This window comes from Sorghum bicolor, chromosome 3 (genome assembly GCF_000003195.3).
Source record: "Sorghum bicolor cultivar BTx623 chromosome 3, Sorghum_bicolor_NCBIv3, whole genome shotgun sequence".
In the NCBI taxonomy this organism is placed as follows: Eukaryota; Viridiplantae; Streptophyta; class Magnoliopsida; order Poales; family Poaceae; genus Sorghum; species Sorghum bicolor.
Window position 1 is genome coordinate 11,100,172 of NC_012872.2, and position 17,821 is coordinate 11,117,992.

The window sequence follows — 17,821 nt, forward strand, 5'->3', positions numbered from 1 at the left end:
AACAAAATGAAGCCTAGAACCACTCAAATATGTGGCTCGAAACCAACCACAACCAAGGCATGAGAAACATGATGCATACATGGACAACAATGCTTCATCAAGCTGAATGTCAACAATTGTTAAGGCATGTTTAGATCCCTTCAAAATTTCAAAATTTTAAAAGATTCCCTCTTATATCGAATCTTACAACACATGTATAGAGTATTAAATATACATAAAAAATAATTAATTGTACAGTTTGTCTGTAAATCGTGATACGAATCTTTTAAACCTAGGTAGTCTATTATTAGATATTGTTTATCAAATACAAACAAAAGTGCTACAGTATCAAAATTTCAAAAGTTTTTGCATCTAAACAAGACCTCAGTTAAACGAAATTATTGTTTGTTCATAAAGGAAATATCATTTTTAGTTGTCCAGATAGTCCAGCAAAACGCGCTACATGTTATTAGACTACCTATATATATATATATATATATATATATATATATATATATATATATATATATATATATATATATATATATATATATTATTTCTCAATAAAAGATGTTTTTTAAAAAAAACTTGAATATCAAAACGTGTGCCCACTTCTATTTTTTTTAAGATATAAACAAAAACTGAAAAGAAAAAAGGGAGACTGCAGTAAAGTAAAATTTGCCTCTAAAAGCACATGTCCTCAAAACGTGAATCACATGATTTGTTTTGAGATTCGTACTCAGCAGGAGAGAAACGCTGAACACGAATCTTGTGGTCCATATTGTGAGGACACGTGTCCTTAGGGGCCAAAAGAAAACGCTTGTTCCTTGTTTGATTTTGTCCTAAAGACATGCTGTCAAGGCGTCAATCACGTCATGGAGCAGTATAGGTGACTTAGTGTAGGAAAAGACGTCGAGAGATGACCAAATGTATTTGGATCAGTATAATACGTTGAGGTTTGTATTCGGTAGGAGAGAGACGCTGAGCACGAATCTACATGTGGTCCATATTGCAAGCACACGTGCCCTTAGGAGCAAAAAAAAACACGTGTTCCTTGTCTGATTTTGTCCCAAAGACATGCCGTCAAGGCGTCAATCACGTCATGGAGCACTGTTTAGATTTGAAATTTTTTGGCGAAAGTGGTAAAATTTTTTGTGGTTAGACGCAATTTTAGGTGTTTAGTTTGACAAATTTTTTCTGAGACAACTTGGGCTGCATGCAGTTGCAGTTGTCATTAGTGGGTTTCCATAGAAGTGCGTGCATAGTTGCAGCTCAAAATTTTGGCTACAAATTTTTTTGACCCTGTTTAGTTCCCAAGCTCCAATTCCAAAAAAAAATTCTCTTTAGCCAAAAAATTTCAAATCTAAACAGCCTAGCCTAGGATAAGACGTCGAGAGATGACCAAGTGTATTCGGATCAGTAGAATACGTACTGCCGGGTATGGTCTCATATGCCGCGCTAGCAACAGTGCACACAGGTACAGCGGAACAAGACACCAAGGTACAGCGGACTGAGAAGAAGCTTTGGCGGCAAAAGAAAAAAGAACCACATGCGTGCGTACGTGGCCGCGCCGCAGCCACGACGCCGGTGAAGGCAGATCAGAATCCTGGCACGCGCGACACGGACCCGCTTCGATCGCCTCTGCTTGTTCCATAGCAGGGATCGAGTTGCCGAGCTCTGGATGGATCGGTCGCTGTTCCTTCCGAGGCAGCACGAGATGGGCCGGCCATGTGCCTTCGCCATCGCCATCGCCATCGGCTGTATGTGGTCGCGCGACAGACCGTGGATCGATCCGCTGAAGCTTCTGAGGGCATGCGTGCTGCTGCTGCTGCTGCTTCTTCAATTCTTGGCCACCTATCTGGAGCTGGAGCTGAACCTCATGGTCCATTGGAATGGAGGAGGGTTTGCGTAAGTGTTGGAACTCCATACAGGGCCGGTCCTGAGTAATTTTAGACGTAGAACGAAAGCTAAAATTTTAGACCTTTTTTACATGAACATAATAATAATACTAGTATTACCCAATGGCAATATATACACCTATATATACAAAATATTACTAATAAATAGTTAAGTGAATGCAAAAACAATATTCATATGAAATAATTTGTATACATAGTAAATTACCTCAAAAATTTCTTCTAACATTTTTTGATGTGAAGCCATCGATGATGGTTTCAATATCAATCTCATCCAACAATGGATTGATGTATTTATTTAGCAATTAGTGTCCAATCATAAACTCATTAGGCTCAAAAAATTCATCTCGCAATGTTAGGTACAAACTATGTAATTAGTTATTTTTTTATCTATATTTAATGCTCCGTGTATATATGTCCAAAGATTCGATGTGATGAGATGAAAGAAAATTTTTAGGAACTAAACAAGGACTAATTAAATAAATTTTAGATTCATACCATGCTGGTTGGTGCCGCGTGGCGCCTGCCTCCGATCCTCTCCTTGCTACTGTCGACAAGCCGTATGCCGATTGCCGAATAGGAATTCAGGTTGAGAGAATCAGAGACAAGAGATCACGTCCACGTGAGAGGTGAGGTGAGATTAGGGTCGTGATTACTGTGGAATTCTAGAAACGGAAAGGCCTTGTTTAGTTCACCCTGAAAACCAAAAAGTTTTCAAGATTTCCTGTCACATCGAATCTTGTGGCACATGCATGAAACATTAAATATAGACGAAAACAAAAACTAATTACACAGTTTAGCTGAAAATCACGAGACGAATCTTTTGATCCTAGTTAGTGCATGATTGGATAATATTTGTCACAAACAAACGAAAGTGCTACAGTTCCGAAACGAAAGTGCTACAGTTCCGAAAAGTGAAACAAGGCCAAAGTCTCGAACACATCGGCAGGCCCCGCCCTCCACACGCCGACGCCGCACACGCAGGAAAGGCCGAAGGCGGAACTGCGGAAGGCCGCGTGCGACTTCTGCCGTCGTGATCATGGGATACAGGATCTAGCGCTGGCGTCGTAGCATATATGTATAGCAGTGTATACATACATGAGTGGGGGGCCATCGGTGGAATGGACCTAGGACGGATGTCCCTCCCCCCCCCCCCCCCAGGCCCGGGCCTCCATATCACAGCGTACTCGGACGCCGACCGGGCCAGTCAAGGCCTTCCAAGTCTTTTTATGCGAGTAGAACTGAGTGCTTCGGGGATAAAGAAGGGTGGGCAAGCCACTTATAGCTACAGATCACTGTAGGGGCGGCTGGATCACCAACCACCCCTACAGTGGATTGTTATAAGGGCGCCGCCTCTATAGTGACCACTACAAGGGCGGCTGGCTTTTTGGTTGTCGGCCCAGCCACTATAAGGGCGACTCAAATGCTAGCCGTCACTACATTGAGGGAGCGTTCTCTTAGTAAATTTTTCACGTAGTGCCAGACGCTCGACGTCAGGCTTCTGCATCTTAGGTGAAGCCTATGATGTTATAGTCTTCAAAACACCAACCCACAGTGTCTCGTTCAAGTGCGGAGGCTGAGTACCGAGCTGTCGCAAATGCAGCTGCGGAGTGTATTTGGCTCCGTCAACTTCTTGACGAGCTTCACTGCGACAACATCTCAGCCGTCTAAATGTTCGCTAATCCGGTTTTTTTTTTGACAAAAGCTAATCCAGTTTGATCACAAGCGAACCAAACATATTGAGTTGAACATCCACTTCGTTCCAGAACGCGTTCAGCTCGGCGACCTTTGTGTTCTACACGTGCCCACCGGCAAACAGTATGTCGACATTATGATTTATGACGAAGGGCTTGCCGTCGGCAACATTTCAGGGCTTCCGATCCACTGATCCAGTCTGTGTATCCTATATATCTAATAACAGTGCGATCAGTGGCGGACCCAACACTAGAGCCACTAGGGCTATGGTCCTAGTCTTAGCTCTTTATTGCAGTGGACAAATCATATTTTTTTCTATAGCTAAGCACAATTAGCACTCATGTCTAATGGAATGGCTTTAGTCTTTGGCCAATCCTCACAGGACTGCGGGGGGTGTTGGAACGGTTTATTGGCTCAATTTAGCTCACGCGTGAGGCGCACGACGTCGCCCACGTTCACCTGTACGTGCGCTCTGCCGCACACGGCTGTAATCTGTACAAATACCAGATGAGGTGCAATACAGTTTCGTTGTTGGCTCTCTATACACTTCTCTACAGTAAGGACGAGAGGATGAAGTGGATGAGTCACGACTGGCCCCCGCCCGCCATCCCCATGCGTCACGGCCTCACGGGGATGCATGAGACGATCCTTCCTCAGATGCATGGAAATTGATTGAACGCGCCAATGTGCCGATTCCTTTGCTATGCCAGCAATTAAGATCGAAGGTATGTTAGCCATTAAGAACCCACCGAGTAAATGAAATAGATTCTATTGAAGAAACATATATAGCAGTCATGTACATACCCCCTGCCCAGTCAGTGGCGGATATAAGCCTACGGCTAATATGGTCATAGCCCTAGACGTGGGAAAAATATTAGAGTATTTTCTTTGTTTTTTTAGCTAAATCTATATACTAGCATTACTTAACCCATTAGCATATGATCTGATGTTAGTGCTTAATAGTATTGGCCCTAGTCGTAAAAGTTCGTCAGCTCCGCCATTGTGCCCCGCCGTTCAATTACGTTCTCTCCGTTAATATAATATAAGAAGACGTTTTATTTTTTTTAAAGAAAAAAACTTCATTTGCTACTCTCTTTCTCTCTTCATTCTAAAATATACTCTCGATTTAAATTATAAGATGTTTTAGCTTTTATAAATACATTTATAGATATATACTGTATCAGATATATGTGAAAAGCAATGTACCCTAGAAACATAGAATGTCTTAGAATTACAATGGAGAGTGTAAGTTGTTTTGAGTTTGCTAAGGTCAGTCTCAATGCATGTTTCATGAGAGTGTTATGCATATTAAATAGGATATACTATGTAATAAGAGGCACCCGCACGCAGTGGGGAGTTTCATGGCGTTTCATGGCTGACCTTAGGAAACTCAAACAACTTCATGGCGTTGTTTTCAAGACTGTCATGTCATATGAAATAAAATGGCGTCTCAGTGGGGAGTTTCATGACGTTGTTTCGAGTTTCATGGCGTCTCAGTGGGGAGTTTCATGGCGTTGTTTCCAAGACTATCATGTCATATGAAATAAAATGAAACTTAGATAAAACACTCACTCTTAATGGAGAGTTTCATTTCATGGTTTCATAAGCATTTAATTTCAAGACTCATAAAGAGTTGGTAATCGTACCAAGAGAATTTCATTATTTTTTCTTTCTTCTTAAATACACTGTCATATCATTAAAAAAGCCTATGTGGCAACCTATTTAATGCAAATCATGAAACTTCCATTGAGACTAGCCTTAGATTCTTAGATTTTTTTTCGGCCAAGGCGGGATTACTTCCTCGTTCGTTTCCAATGATCGTTGAAGACTCATTTTGCAAACCAAAACCAACTTTTTGGAACAACCTTCTGTTATTCGAGAGGTAATACAGTAGTTGGCTCGTACTCCCTCCATTTTAAATTAGTATTTAGACATAGTGCATATTTAAGTGCATAGCAAAATCTATTTATCTAGAAAAGTTAAAATATCAAATAATTTAGAATAGATAGAGTACATTTTAATTTCCAAGACATACAATGGTCCAAGTTGATAAACGCTGTTAGAGACATTGGGAACTGGAATATACATTGGGCGACGTCAACGAGTAACCAAACATGTACCGCGGAGAAGTTAAACTTATTCCAAAGATGTATAACGCATCACCAATTCAGCGTTGATGGTCCAAACTCTTACATATACTCTAATATCATGAGCAGCAAATATACATTCCGCCTAGACCCGGCAACGTTATCTAACCAGCTTGTAATCTGTCATCGGCTCATCGCCATCGGTCCTGACAATCGTTCAAGCTAGATATGTTGACCTATTCCATTCCTCAGCTCCCTCAATTTGAGCAATCAAAGCAGTTTAGCTCAGCCGCTCTTCTTTGCGATGCTGTGTTCACCGTCCTCATGTTTCGGAGAGTCAGTTCCACTGTAGAAGGAGGCCTCACTTGAGGCGTCCGAGTCTGCGCCATTAGCCTCCTTCTCAGCTGATTCAAGCAAGCTATTGGTTGAACTGTGCAACGATCCCATCTTCTTGTCGTCCTCCTGCATTCGCTCTGCGTAGCTGTTGTACTCAAATGTCGCTGGGTTCTTTCCCCCAAATGCCGAGTCGAGCTCCTCCATGTCAAAGACTTCTGCCATTATCTTCTGGCTCTCCTTGTCGTTGGAGTACACAAACTTCACCTTCTTGCGGGTCTCTTGGTCCAGGAACGGCTTCACTATCTGTCAGTTGTAATTATGGTTAGACTGCTTGCTGTTTGAACCAATGGAATAACTTATGTACCGAAGCAGAAAAGGGATGAAAGCAGTTAACAGTAATAATGGCGAGGGATTGGATATTGCTGCCTCATTCACAACATAATCCATACAGTGCATTTTCAGTGATCATCTGTTACGTTTCATATAGTTTAATTTCCATGATTTGGGTCCTGGTCTTGGTAGCAGTAGAGTGCACAACACATCATGGAACACAGATGAAGAGGATCATTACATTTGTGTTCCATGAATGGAAGCCCAATAAATAGTTGACTGAATCCCATTAGTAATATGAACCTAGGCTGGTAGCAATCACTTCCATACTGATGCACCAGTGAGAATGGCAGAAAACAGAAGAAATGCTGGTTCTTAAGTGAAAAAGAAGAAAGTCAGTTGTGGTCACCTTCCAGAATGATTCAAATATCCTAGGAGGGTTGTAAAGGATTGCAAGCCCCAACCTCTCAGGATAACAGTCTTGCAAGACATTGACAGTCTCACGGGTCACCTTCAGTGGTGTGCTTCCCAATGTCCAGGACTGGAAATCTGTCAGCCATACCATCTTCTCTTGATCTTCCGTCAGGTTCATAATTGCTTTCTCCAGAGAGTAGACTAGATATTTGATCTGTCCTGTTGCTGAGGTAGTGTTCTGCCACATTTCAAAAAGACCAAACATACAAGTTTTAAAAAATAGATGTTTCACATTTGATCAACAAGCTTTTGAAGCCTAGACTGCACAATGATATTGGTTCATCAAATCAATATTGAACACCCTACATATGTAATAATCCTCGAAGTAAACTAACACCATACAAATTCAGTAGTTCATACTGCATTGGTAATTTGTTGCAGGTCAATTTGAAGTATGAAGATGATACACCGGTTGATCGCAAAGGGTCAGGAAGAAAAGTGATAAAAAAACTGCAGCAAACTTATGCTGCTGAACATGCAAATAAAGATTTTGCATATGATGGTGACAAGAGCCTGTTCACAATTGGTGCTCTTCCTCAAGTTAAAAATGAGTTCAGTGTCGTGGTTGAAGACGTTTCAACTGAAAAGTAAGCCTCAGTTATTTTGATTGATTTGTCATTATCTACTCTGATGATAGTTATCCCTAAATGTTAACTTGACTTTCTTGCTTTCAGGACTCCTGCAAATGGCAGTCCAGGCAATGGACATACCTCCTGGAAGCGCAGACCGTAGTAATTTGGAATTAGGAAACGCAAAATATTTTCAACAAAAGATTGTCACGGTAACTAAGGGAAAAAAGAGAGAAGGTACTAAAGGTATTTAATGCATAGCTTGAAATTCACCTTTTTGTTTCTCCTAATAGTTTGAGTTTAAAAATTCAGATCATAAAGGTCAATTGATCATGTGTTTCACATTCTTTTGTTCAATATACTCATATCGGCAGGGTTAGCACTTTGCAAGATAACATGCCTATGGTTATTTCCAAATGTTCCAACTAGATCATATGATTAAATCTAATCTCCAAGCATATTAGATGACAGGTATATCTAATGCAGAACTCTGCAAGACGACAAAAATCTCAATAATCTGAAGATGTCAACTCAATTATTTCGAGAAAGATGTTCACAAAAAAATTATTTCCAGAAGTTTAATCTCCAGTATCTAAACTAACCTCTAAACCAGGCCTCAATACAAGAACAGTTCTGCCATGTTTGTCCTTATAGTCTGCCCTATATATCTTTCCGGTCTCTGCTTCCTCTGAAATATCATCCTGAAGGAGGAGAAAGAATGAAACAAGCTTATTATATGTTGTGTAACTGCAAAATATGAGATATTCTGTAAAAACAAATACAAGCAGCTTTTAAGCTACAGCTTGTTCACCCCCAATCAATTAAAACAATATCCTTAAATTAGCATCCTGCTTATTCCTCCTATACTGAACTTTCAGATAGACTGTAGGTCAGAGCATTCGGGGGGCGGGGCGGTGGGGGAGAAGACATAGCTTTTTTTCCTAGCAGAGGGGAATGCTGTACCTTTTCTTTTTGACAACTAATGCTGTACCTTTAAAGGAACCAGAGGATCTATGAACTGAGCTACAAGGACCCCCTGCTTGGCTACTCCTCACTAAAGTTTGAATGTATTGATCTATGTACTGCCTATAATTAATTAATTATGTTATCTTTAATTAAAACCAACATACCCAACAGATGTTTTCAGGTTTGAATGCAAGCCGCCACTTCACAGCTGCTTTCATCATTTTACTAGCTTTCTGCACATTCCAGTTCCTTGCTCGAAGAAATCTCGCTAATGAGGCATCTGAAAGGAAGTCTTGAATGGCTGGTGATGAGTGGTCACCAAGCACCTTGCGTAGTTCATTTATCTGCTCACAGAGTCACAGTGCAGCAAGTTAATACTTACTAAAAAGCGCTTAGCTAAAATCCAGCAGAGATGTCTAGGCAAGTTTGATCTTACTTTTTCTTGCTGTTCTTCCAGGGGCATGGTTTTTTCAGTGGTACCACCATTGCTAGACTTGAATAGAAAGGACATTACAGTACCTTGGACGAGGCAGCTCCACTAGATAACTGCAAGCCATGGATAAATGCTATTAGAAGAAGAATGGACATACATAAATAAATTTCAGTTGGCTACTTTGTGCAAAAAGTAGCAAAAGAGAAGTTAACAGAATAACATACTGAAAACTTAACAGCTTAATTAAGAGGGTGCGGCAAATATTCAGGTAAATACCCGAGGTTGACAAGAGGTCAGCTTTTATGTCCAACAGAAGTTAAATTAGGCCTTTTTAGTTCCAAAAAATTTGGGAAATCGACACTGTAGCATTTTTGTTTGTATTTGACAAATATTGTCCAATCATAGACTAACTAGACTCAAAAGATTCGTCTCGTCAATTCCGACCAAACTGTGCAATTAATTTTTATTTTTGTCTATATTTAATACTTCATGTATGCGTCTAAAGATTCGATGTGACGGAGAATGTGAAAATTTTTGTAAAATTTTCTAGGAACTAAACAAGGCCTTAGTCCATCCAGTCACAAGAAGCAGTAATTTAAACAGTAAACATACTGACATAGATACAGTGCCATAAACACAAGTTTGGACAATGAATTGTACCAAATTATATGTTTCAGACTTTAAAAGTTACAATAGTATGATTTCTCCAAATAAGATCTATGCAGACCGTTTTAGCATCACAAACACAAACACATAAAGAGACTGAAATTCTGCAATTGAACATAAAACTGGTTGACTGCAGTCTCTGCAATAACTTCTTCATAATAGCAGGGAGTTTGGGAGCATGGAAATTTTCTGTTACGGTGATATTCTACATGGCAAGTGTGTATGTAGTGTTTTTTATATCACTGTTCGGCCTGGAAGGTCTGTAATAGGCCTGTAGAACTTTACTATGCTTCCGCAGACTGGTGGGTTTTAAACGTTTAGCTCCTGGGGGCTAACTGACTCTGAGGCAGAGTGCAGATATGCTGGAGGTAGTAGCCTGTTTTCTTAATTTCTGCTCTTCTGCTACATCAGATTTATCTGATTTGAAATGGGGGCTAGCCGTACTAAAAAGAAACGTGTATTTCCTTCTTACTGGAGCGTTATGAATGCCATATTTCTGAGTATAAAGGTCATACGAGCAGCGGTAATGGTCTCCATGCAAACAAAACAAAATAATCTAGGAATAATAAATGCAGATAGCAACTTCCAACTGATGATCGATTCATGGCCAGATTGGGCCATCAAACATCAAAATCTCCGAAAAGGAGGGGGGTCATTAACTAGGGCAGCAGGCCGGCAGGCCACTGAATTCCAGTCGCCACGACGTATGGGAGTGGACTGACAGGGGAGCAGCCACCACGATGCGACGATATCAAAATCTTAGCACGGCACGGCAGGGGTACTGGAATTCGGCCGAGGTACAAGCTGCTGTTAGCCCTCGCACAGTCGCATGAGGCAGGACTGGATCTGGAAGCACTTCACACCGCCAGGTCGAGATCAAGTTAACGCAACGCGGTACCGCCAGTGTGCAGCTCCGATCTTCCGGGAGCCAGCCCGACCGGCGAGAACCACCGGACCGGAGCTGGAGGAGGAGGAACGGATCGAAACCCAACCTCACCTCACATCCACGAAGAACCCCCAAAGTCAAGCGATCTGCCAGGGAATGGGAGAAGTAAAGCAGCTAGGAGCAGGAATGAGGAATCTAATCTCACCCGTCAAACCCGGCGCTCAAACCCCAACCCGATAACAACCAGGAATTCGCAGTTGCCGGACCCCGGTCGCCGAGAACGGCGAGGCGGCACGAAGGAATGACGAGAGAGAGAGAGAGGCACGAACCTGGTTCGTTTCCGCTCGGTCGCCGGCGTTCGTGGTCGTGGGAGTGGCGGCTCCGGTAGCGACGGAAATGTGGCAGTTGAGGGGTCTGGTGGGGTTGAGGGAGTGGAAGTGTTGTGGACCCGGGGAAGGGCGACTGGGCGGGCGAGAAAGGAATCGGGGAAAAGAAAAGAAAAACAAACAGGTTCTCGGCGTGCGAGACGGGTGGGAGGTCGCCGCCCGCCCCAGCGCGTGGAGGCGGAGGTGGAGGTGGAGGTGGAGGCTGATGAGTGCTTGCTGCCGTGCCACCGCCCACCGGGTGGTCTGTTGGCGCGTCAGGTGTCACGGCTCCCGCGGGGATGCTGCCGCGCGGCGACCGGCATCTTGTTGATCTTTGGCCGTGCACCGGGGGTCAGGGCATGTGGACGTGGTTGGGTATTCATCAACTAACTACTGATGATATGATGTCCCCCGAGCAATACCAAGATATTTTTTCCTTTTTTGCGAGGGGATCAAGAGATTTCCAGCGCGGAGCAAGTCAATGCAAAGGGAGGGCGCCCGCCTCAATTTATTTCTTTCTCAAAAAAAAAAAACACTCACTGAAACACCAAACTCGTTTACGTACGTATTATGTGAGCGCTTTTTTTTCCCTTGGGTGTTATATAGTGTCAAAAAAACGTTTTATATGTGAGCACTTTTGAGAGACTGACTGAACTGATGGAACATATATATGTGTATAAATATAATGGAGATGCTTATATTCCATATACTCCCATCCATTTTTTAAATAAAAACATTTCTATATTTGTTTTAAGTCAAATCATTTTAAATTTGATCTACTTTACGTGAAAAATAGTAATATCCTTTTCTTAATAAAACTTAGAGGAATCCGACTAAGGACGTAACTAAAATGTATTTATATTTTCGGACATAGAGAGTATAGCGTTTTACAAACAATGGAACAACGAAGAACCAAACAATACCCTAGTTGTTGGCAGAGATCATTGTAACCACACCGATACTTAGGATAAGAGATCTCATATTTCACATCATGTTTGCTTTGTGAATATTGAGGTGGTTTTTTTCTTTTAATAATAGATCATGCGCCTTGTTAATAGCGAGACTTTATCAATGTTAATGTTTGCTGTTCCAGTACTCGTTTCACGTTTCTAAATATATTGTCTTGCAAACATCAAGTCTAGTTTTTTTTTTAAAAAAAAGATAAATACACAAAAAATATGTTAAACCAACATATGATATTTGTGAACCCATTTGTCATTGTATTATGGGAAACGGGGTAGAATGAGGCTCCTGAAGTTTCTAATTTACCATTCAATTATTGCTCGTTTTTTGCCTTGCAAATCTAAAATTAGAAATCCTTTATTACTGGACTGTCAATATTGACAAATTTAGACATCTAACTGGTTTCAAAGGCGATCTTGTGTCTTCTAAAAATAATAAAATTATTTTGTTTATCAAAATTAATAATTATTCATTTTTATTTTTTTTATTAATAAAAATGAAACTATATATTATGAGTCATTCTCTAAAAGTATATCCTTTCTATTTGTGCTCCATTTGAAGTTATTGGATCTTATTTCTAGTTGTTCATAGTGTTTTATTGCATATGGCCATGCGGATTATTTATCAAATGATCATTCTATACTATATTAAACTGAGAGATCAACCAAGAGAATAAATACTCGAAATGGATTACTAAATATATCGGAGTTAAATAAATTGAATTACTTTAAGAGGGCTATTGATGTCATATTAGTTGCAATGGCTGATTTTTTCTATATGTGGTGGAGCATTGCATTTGCTTTTTATTGTCTTCCATATATTCTATTTACTCATAGCTCACTATGAATTCTCCTGGTCCATATCGGGTACACTATAATATAAAATGATAATTTTAATAAGTAACAAATAAAATAGATACTTATTCTAGATAGAGTGCCAATAGACATATTTGATCCTTAGTAAAAAAATGGTATTTGTTTATGTATTCTCTGGTTTGGTACGAATTTAATTAGTTATAGATATTTACAATACAAACTCACTTTTTTTTATCATTTTTTAAAAGAAAAACCATCTTTAATCCAGCTATGGTCAATTTTGTTTAGTACTGGTACCTCGATGGCCAAAGATTTCTGATTTTATATTTACATCGCTAAAAACAATTTTGGACAATAACCAGATGGCCAAAAATTGATTTCTCCTTTTTGTTTAAGATTAGCAAATATGCCCATGCGTTGCACTGGGAGAAAAACATTAAATGGCCATAGAAAGTGACGACATAATATTATATATCTATTTATATTTATCTTTTTTATAAAATTTAAATTCTGTAATTCATTTTATTGATAACCATGACATCTATGGTACTAGATAGTTAATATTTACAATAATATATAGCTTGGAGACATATTTATTTAATAATAATAATAGAAATTAGGCAAATCTTACCTTACTCTAATATTATCTCTTAATATACTTTAGTATTAAATTAAAACATGAGAAGTTTGTTGCTAGCTTTATTTTTTTATTTAGATTATGATTCCTATAAAAATATGATATATCAGTTAAATGTATGTATATTATGAACACATGGGCTTATGAAGTATTCATATGACATAACAACACATCGTGCAAAGATAGTGGAAGCATCTTTTTTATATTTTTACATACTTAAATTGGTTGTAAACTATATAGCAAGCATAAATTTAGGTAAATTAGTAAATCAGTGAGATTTACAGGAATGGTGCTAAAACTTTTACCACAAATCAAGCATCACATTAAATAGGCTACCATAAATTTTTTTATAATAATTGGAGCAAGATAACTACAATTTCAATTTTACACTAAAAGCATAGGCAAGCATCTCCAACAAAAAATATATTAAAATTTGTGACATTTTTTTGTTTACTATATGGATCTACATATGTGGAGCTGAACAAAATTTGTTTTGTAATTTTTAGTTTTTTCTATGAATTTCTACGCATTTATCAATTTTCAACCGAATTAAAAAATAAAAGAAAAACAAATTAATAGGATAGACATTTTGCACCTATTTTTTGTTTACTACATGGATCTACATATGTGGAGCTGAACAAAATTTATTTTATAATTTTTAGATTTTTTTTTATAAATTATTACACATTTATTAATTTTCTGCCGAATTAAACAATAAAAGAAAAGAAAACTAGTAGGATATAGGAGATTTTGCATTGGGAACTTTGAAAAAAATTCTATTTTCTTTTTCTCTTCTACAAGCGGACGGAGAGGCTAGCGATTTTTCAATATTTTGCATTGAGAACCCTAGAAAACATTCTATTTTCTTTTTTTATTTTACCAGCGTTAAACGGACAGAGGTTTTTGGGCAACGGAAGGCGGATGACCAGGCAGAAACGTATTGGCAAACTGAAATTTTCCATCTTTATAGATAGATATAGATAATGGAGGAGCTTCCAGCTTTAGCGGCCAATGTACATGTACAACGGAGAATTGGAGATGGAAACGATTTGATGCAGATCTCATCTGTTCACTTCAGTTTTTTTTCCCTGAGCAGAATTCACTTCAGTTTCTGGCTTTCGGCTAAAAATCTCTACTATAATAGAACACTTTAAATTATACTAGATCCACCCAATAAAACTTCTCCCGCTGAAAGCCTCAAACCTTTATGCACCTAAAGAAATATACACAGAAAATCGTCTCCATTAAAATCAAGGGCTACAGAACATCTACTCTAGCCATGTATCCAATGGTGCGGCCACGATGGCTCCGAGGCTTCAACTCGGCTTCAACGCACGCGACGCACGCGCCCATCGCGATGAAGTTAGGATCGCGGCCCTAACTACTCCACCGCGCCGTTGCCGATGTGGATCTCCTCCTCCACATCCTCCTCGACAACGAGCTTGGCAGGAGAACGCCGCCGCCGTGGGTGCCTCACCAAACGCCCAGATTTCTCTCTCCAGATTCTTCGCCGCTCGCGGAGCTGTTTTCTCGGTGAACCTCACGAGGCCACAACGTCCAGATCAGTCTCATTGAGTTCTCGGTAACGCCCTCTTCCTCCCTGTGTTTTTTGTCACGGCGATTTCATGAACGACAGTGCTAGTTCCTCGTTTTCGGGCGATCTCACCTCGCTGGCGATCATGGCACAAGAGCAGGCAGAGGAAAGCAGCCGGCGATGTGTGCCTATAGTAGAGATTAGCTTGATTGATGACATCACAGTGATGTCATGCATGCTTAAGGACGAGATAATTACGTTGAACTGAACTATGCCAAAAGCAGGTCGAGATAATTACGTTGAACTGAACTTTGTATCTATGCCAAAAGCTATATCTTATTGATTGATTAAATACTTAGCTACATGATATGGTAGATGATTTTTGAGTAGGCGCGCTGAGTGGAACAGGGGAGACCATTGAATAGTTCCCTGACTTAATATTGAACACTCTGTATTTTTTTGGATAATATTGATATGATTTTTGAGTGTTTTCTAAACCTAATTTATTTGAGCAGAAAAATCATAGTCCAACTAAGCCGATATGTCTACGCCGAGAGATCCACGTGAAACACAAAGCAATATATCTACGCCGAGAGATCCATGTGGAGCACAAAATGATATGTCTATGCCAAGAGATATATACCGAGCACAGAATCCATGTGGAGCACAAAATGATATGTCTATGCCAAGAGATATATGCCGAGCACAGAGCGAAACGATGAGGACATCGCTACGCTGGATATATACGTTGACACTGTTGTCTTTTCCAAGTTGCAATTCATCTCCAACTCAGCTACCATCATCTCCAACTCAGCTACCACGTCACTCTCGGATTTAGCAAACACGTCGTCAGTGTTTTGATCGTAACTTCTTCATACGACATCGAAACGGAGTGATCTTGGACTCGTTGGAAAGGGGACGACAACGCCGTCGTTTTGGATCTGGTCCCAGCTCTAGATCTTTCGTGGATTAATCTTTATGTCCATGACAAGGTGCTGCGTCACCTATTTCGGGCTAACTTGGTCGTGTATCGAATTCGGGTCTTAAGCCCATGTTGTGGGCGCCTCCCCTGGTCGGGTCGCTTCTCCTTTATTTTCCACGCAGCCGCCGCTATTAGACTTAGGTTTTGTTTAGAGTTTAGTTTTCCATCGAAAAACTGAATCGTTCATTGTAACTGTGGTGACAAATCCTTTTACAGTGATCCAGGGCCCCCGTTCTTGATCTCCTCCACTGTGTCGATTAGTCCTTTGAAACCGAGTTCTTGAATCCTCATTTGAATATTCGCGTCATTCATATCTGCAATTTCAGATTGCGTGTTTATACTTTCTTGCGTGTGTTCTTCGATTCGCTTGCAGGAACAGCCTTCTTGGCGAGGTCAATCAAGTTGTGCTTGGTTGATAACCAACGGAGCAGTGGTGTAACGGTTGCAGGGTTCGAATCGTGATGATTTGAAGCCGGATCGCCAACGTCGAGTTCTCCACAAATCAAATTTATCAATTACCTCTCAGAAGATCGGGCCTGACCCTCATCACGAAATGTCTACGCCGAGAGATACACATGGACCTTTAAGCGATATCATCAACGTCACAGGTATTGCTTATAATATTTTCATATGTTGCTCTTTACCCAATGTCATACTAATGGAGTAACGTATCGTCCAAATGCCCACTTTAGTCTATAATATTACATATGTAGATCAGTATTATGGATGAAGACAAAGTGCAGATCCAAGACATCGTAATGATGAGAGTTGATAGAGAAAAAGACAAAGATATTAAGCGTGCTGATGAGGAGGTTATGGCAATCCCCCAATATAATAAACCTAAGAAGACAAACAATGCAAATGTCCTGCCACAAGGTGAGACGTCCGAAATTAGATTTTTTTATACTTGGGAATTAAATAATGTTAATATGAATAAATATCTTATCCGCAGATTATGAGTGTACACAACAAGATGCTCGTGTAATCTCTACAACTAAAAAGAGTCGGAAGTCATCGTCAGCCCTCCTGATCGCCCCCCCTCGCGGTAATCACCCCGCGCTAACCACGCCACCCCCTCGTCAAAAAAAACCCTGCCGCGCTCTTCCTTCACTGCAACCCCCGTTAGAAGTGCATAACTGACGCCCTCGCACCATCCACGATCCTCGTGTGCTCATGCTATAGCGACCAACTTTGCTCACGATCCTCCATCTTGTATTCGGTCGCTAGAGGTCGCGCCACCGTGCCATCAGGAGAGGCCAGGCCAAATCCATCGCTTCTCCTTCGTATGCAGTCGCCCTCGCCAGCTGGCCTCGCTGCGCGCCGTCGCCCTCGCCGTCGCACGCAGCGGCCGCCCTCACCAAGCCCCCAGCGACCGAGCCAGCCAGAGCGGTGGACTTTACATCGCCCTCGCCCTCGCCCGTCGAACTCGGCGGAAAGTTTACCCTTGGTACCCACCGCTGCTTTGGCCTCAGTTTCCGGTGCCAGTCGTGACGGCAACCAACCTAGGCCCTTGGGAATTGGGATTCGATGGTCAGCCCGACACACGGGAGGCAGAAGGGCGCAGACTCGATGCTCGCTATTTAGGCAGATTCGTCGGTTGGCTCAGACTTTTGGAGGATGGGAAATTGCGATGCCATTCACCTTGGTTCGTCCATCGGCCAAAGAGAACGCCAGGTGAAGCTCCATGTGCAAGCAGGCTTTCCTCGTGTTATTTTGGTAGGCATGGGTGCTTCAGCCGTCCACCACAGACTCGTTAGAATGCCTGACCCATTGTTGTACGTAAGTTTCAACTAAACCATTCATTCAGTTTCCACTAAATCGTTCCTTAGTTAGTCATGGAATCCTCCAACTGCATTTGTCCATGTTTATGCTTAGTCGTTTTTGGATGAATATACTAGGTTCCAGTTTGGTATTCACTCAATACCATTCAGAAAAAAATGCATGTGGGACGAGGCAGAGAAAGTGCTGAACCTGGACTTAGAGCTATCGAACAGCAAATGCTGCTGACAACACTACTAACCTGTGGTAAGCCAACAGCTAGCTCGAGTAAAGCTCATCTGTGTCATGCATTGTGCTGCTATATATAGTGGCAAGGAAACCTGTGAATTTGGTCTTTATTCATACAAAAGTGTGTGCATATATTCAGATCAGCATACTGAAGTCATTGCCTAAACTAAATTAACATTCA

At 40.9% G+C, this 17,821-nt stretch overlaps 1 protein-coding gene across 2 annotated transcripts; it reads right to left on the reverse strand.

Annotated features, from left to right (window-relative positions):
* LOC8085831 (random slug protein 5) lies at positions 5,590-11,049 on the reverse strand. 2 transcript variants are annotated; one of them, XM_002457567.2, is made up of 6 exons: positions 10,667-11,049; positions 8,789-8,898; positions 8,517-8,696; positions 7,989-8,087; positions 6,753-6,995; positions 5,590-6,316 (listed from the first exon to the last, which is right to left on the reverse strand). In XM_002457567.2, the coding sequence occupies exons 2-6, from the start codon at positions 8,861-8,863 to the stop codon at positions 5,963-5,965; spliced, it is 951 nt and encodes a 316-aa protein (XP_002457612.1). In that variant the 5' UTR covers positions 8,864-8,898; positions 10,667-11,049; the 3' UTR covers positions 5,590-5,962. The 2 variants fall into 2 exon arrangements, with proteins under 2 accessions (XP_002457612.1, XP_021312920.1); XM_021457245.1 differs by having other exon boundaries at positions 10,543-10,677.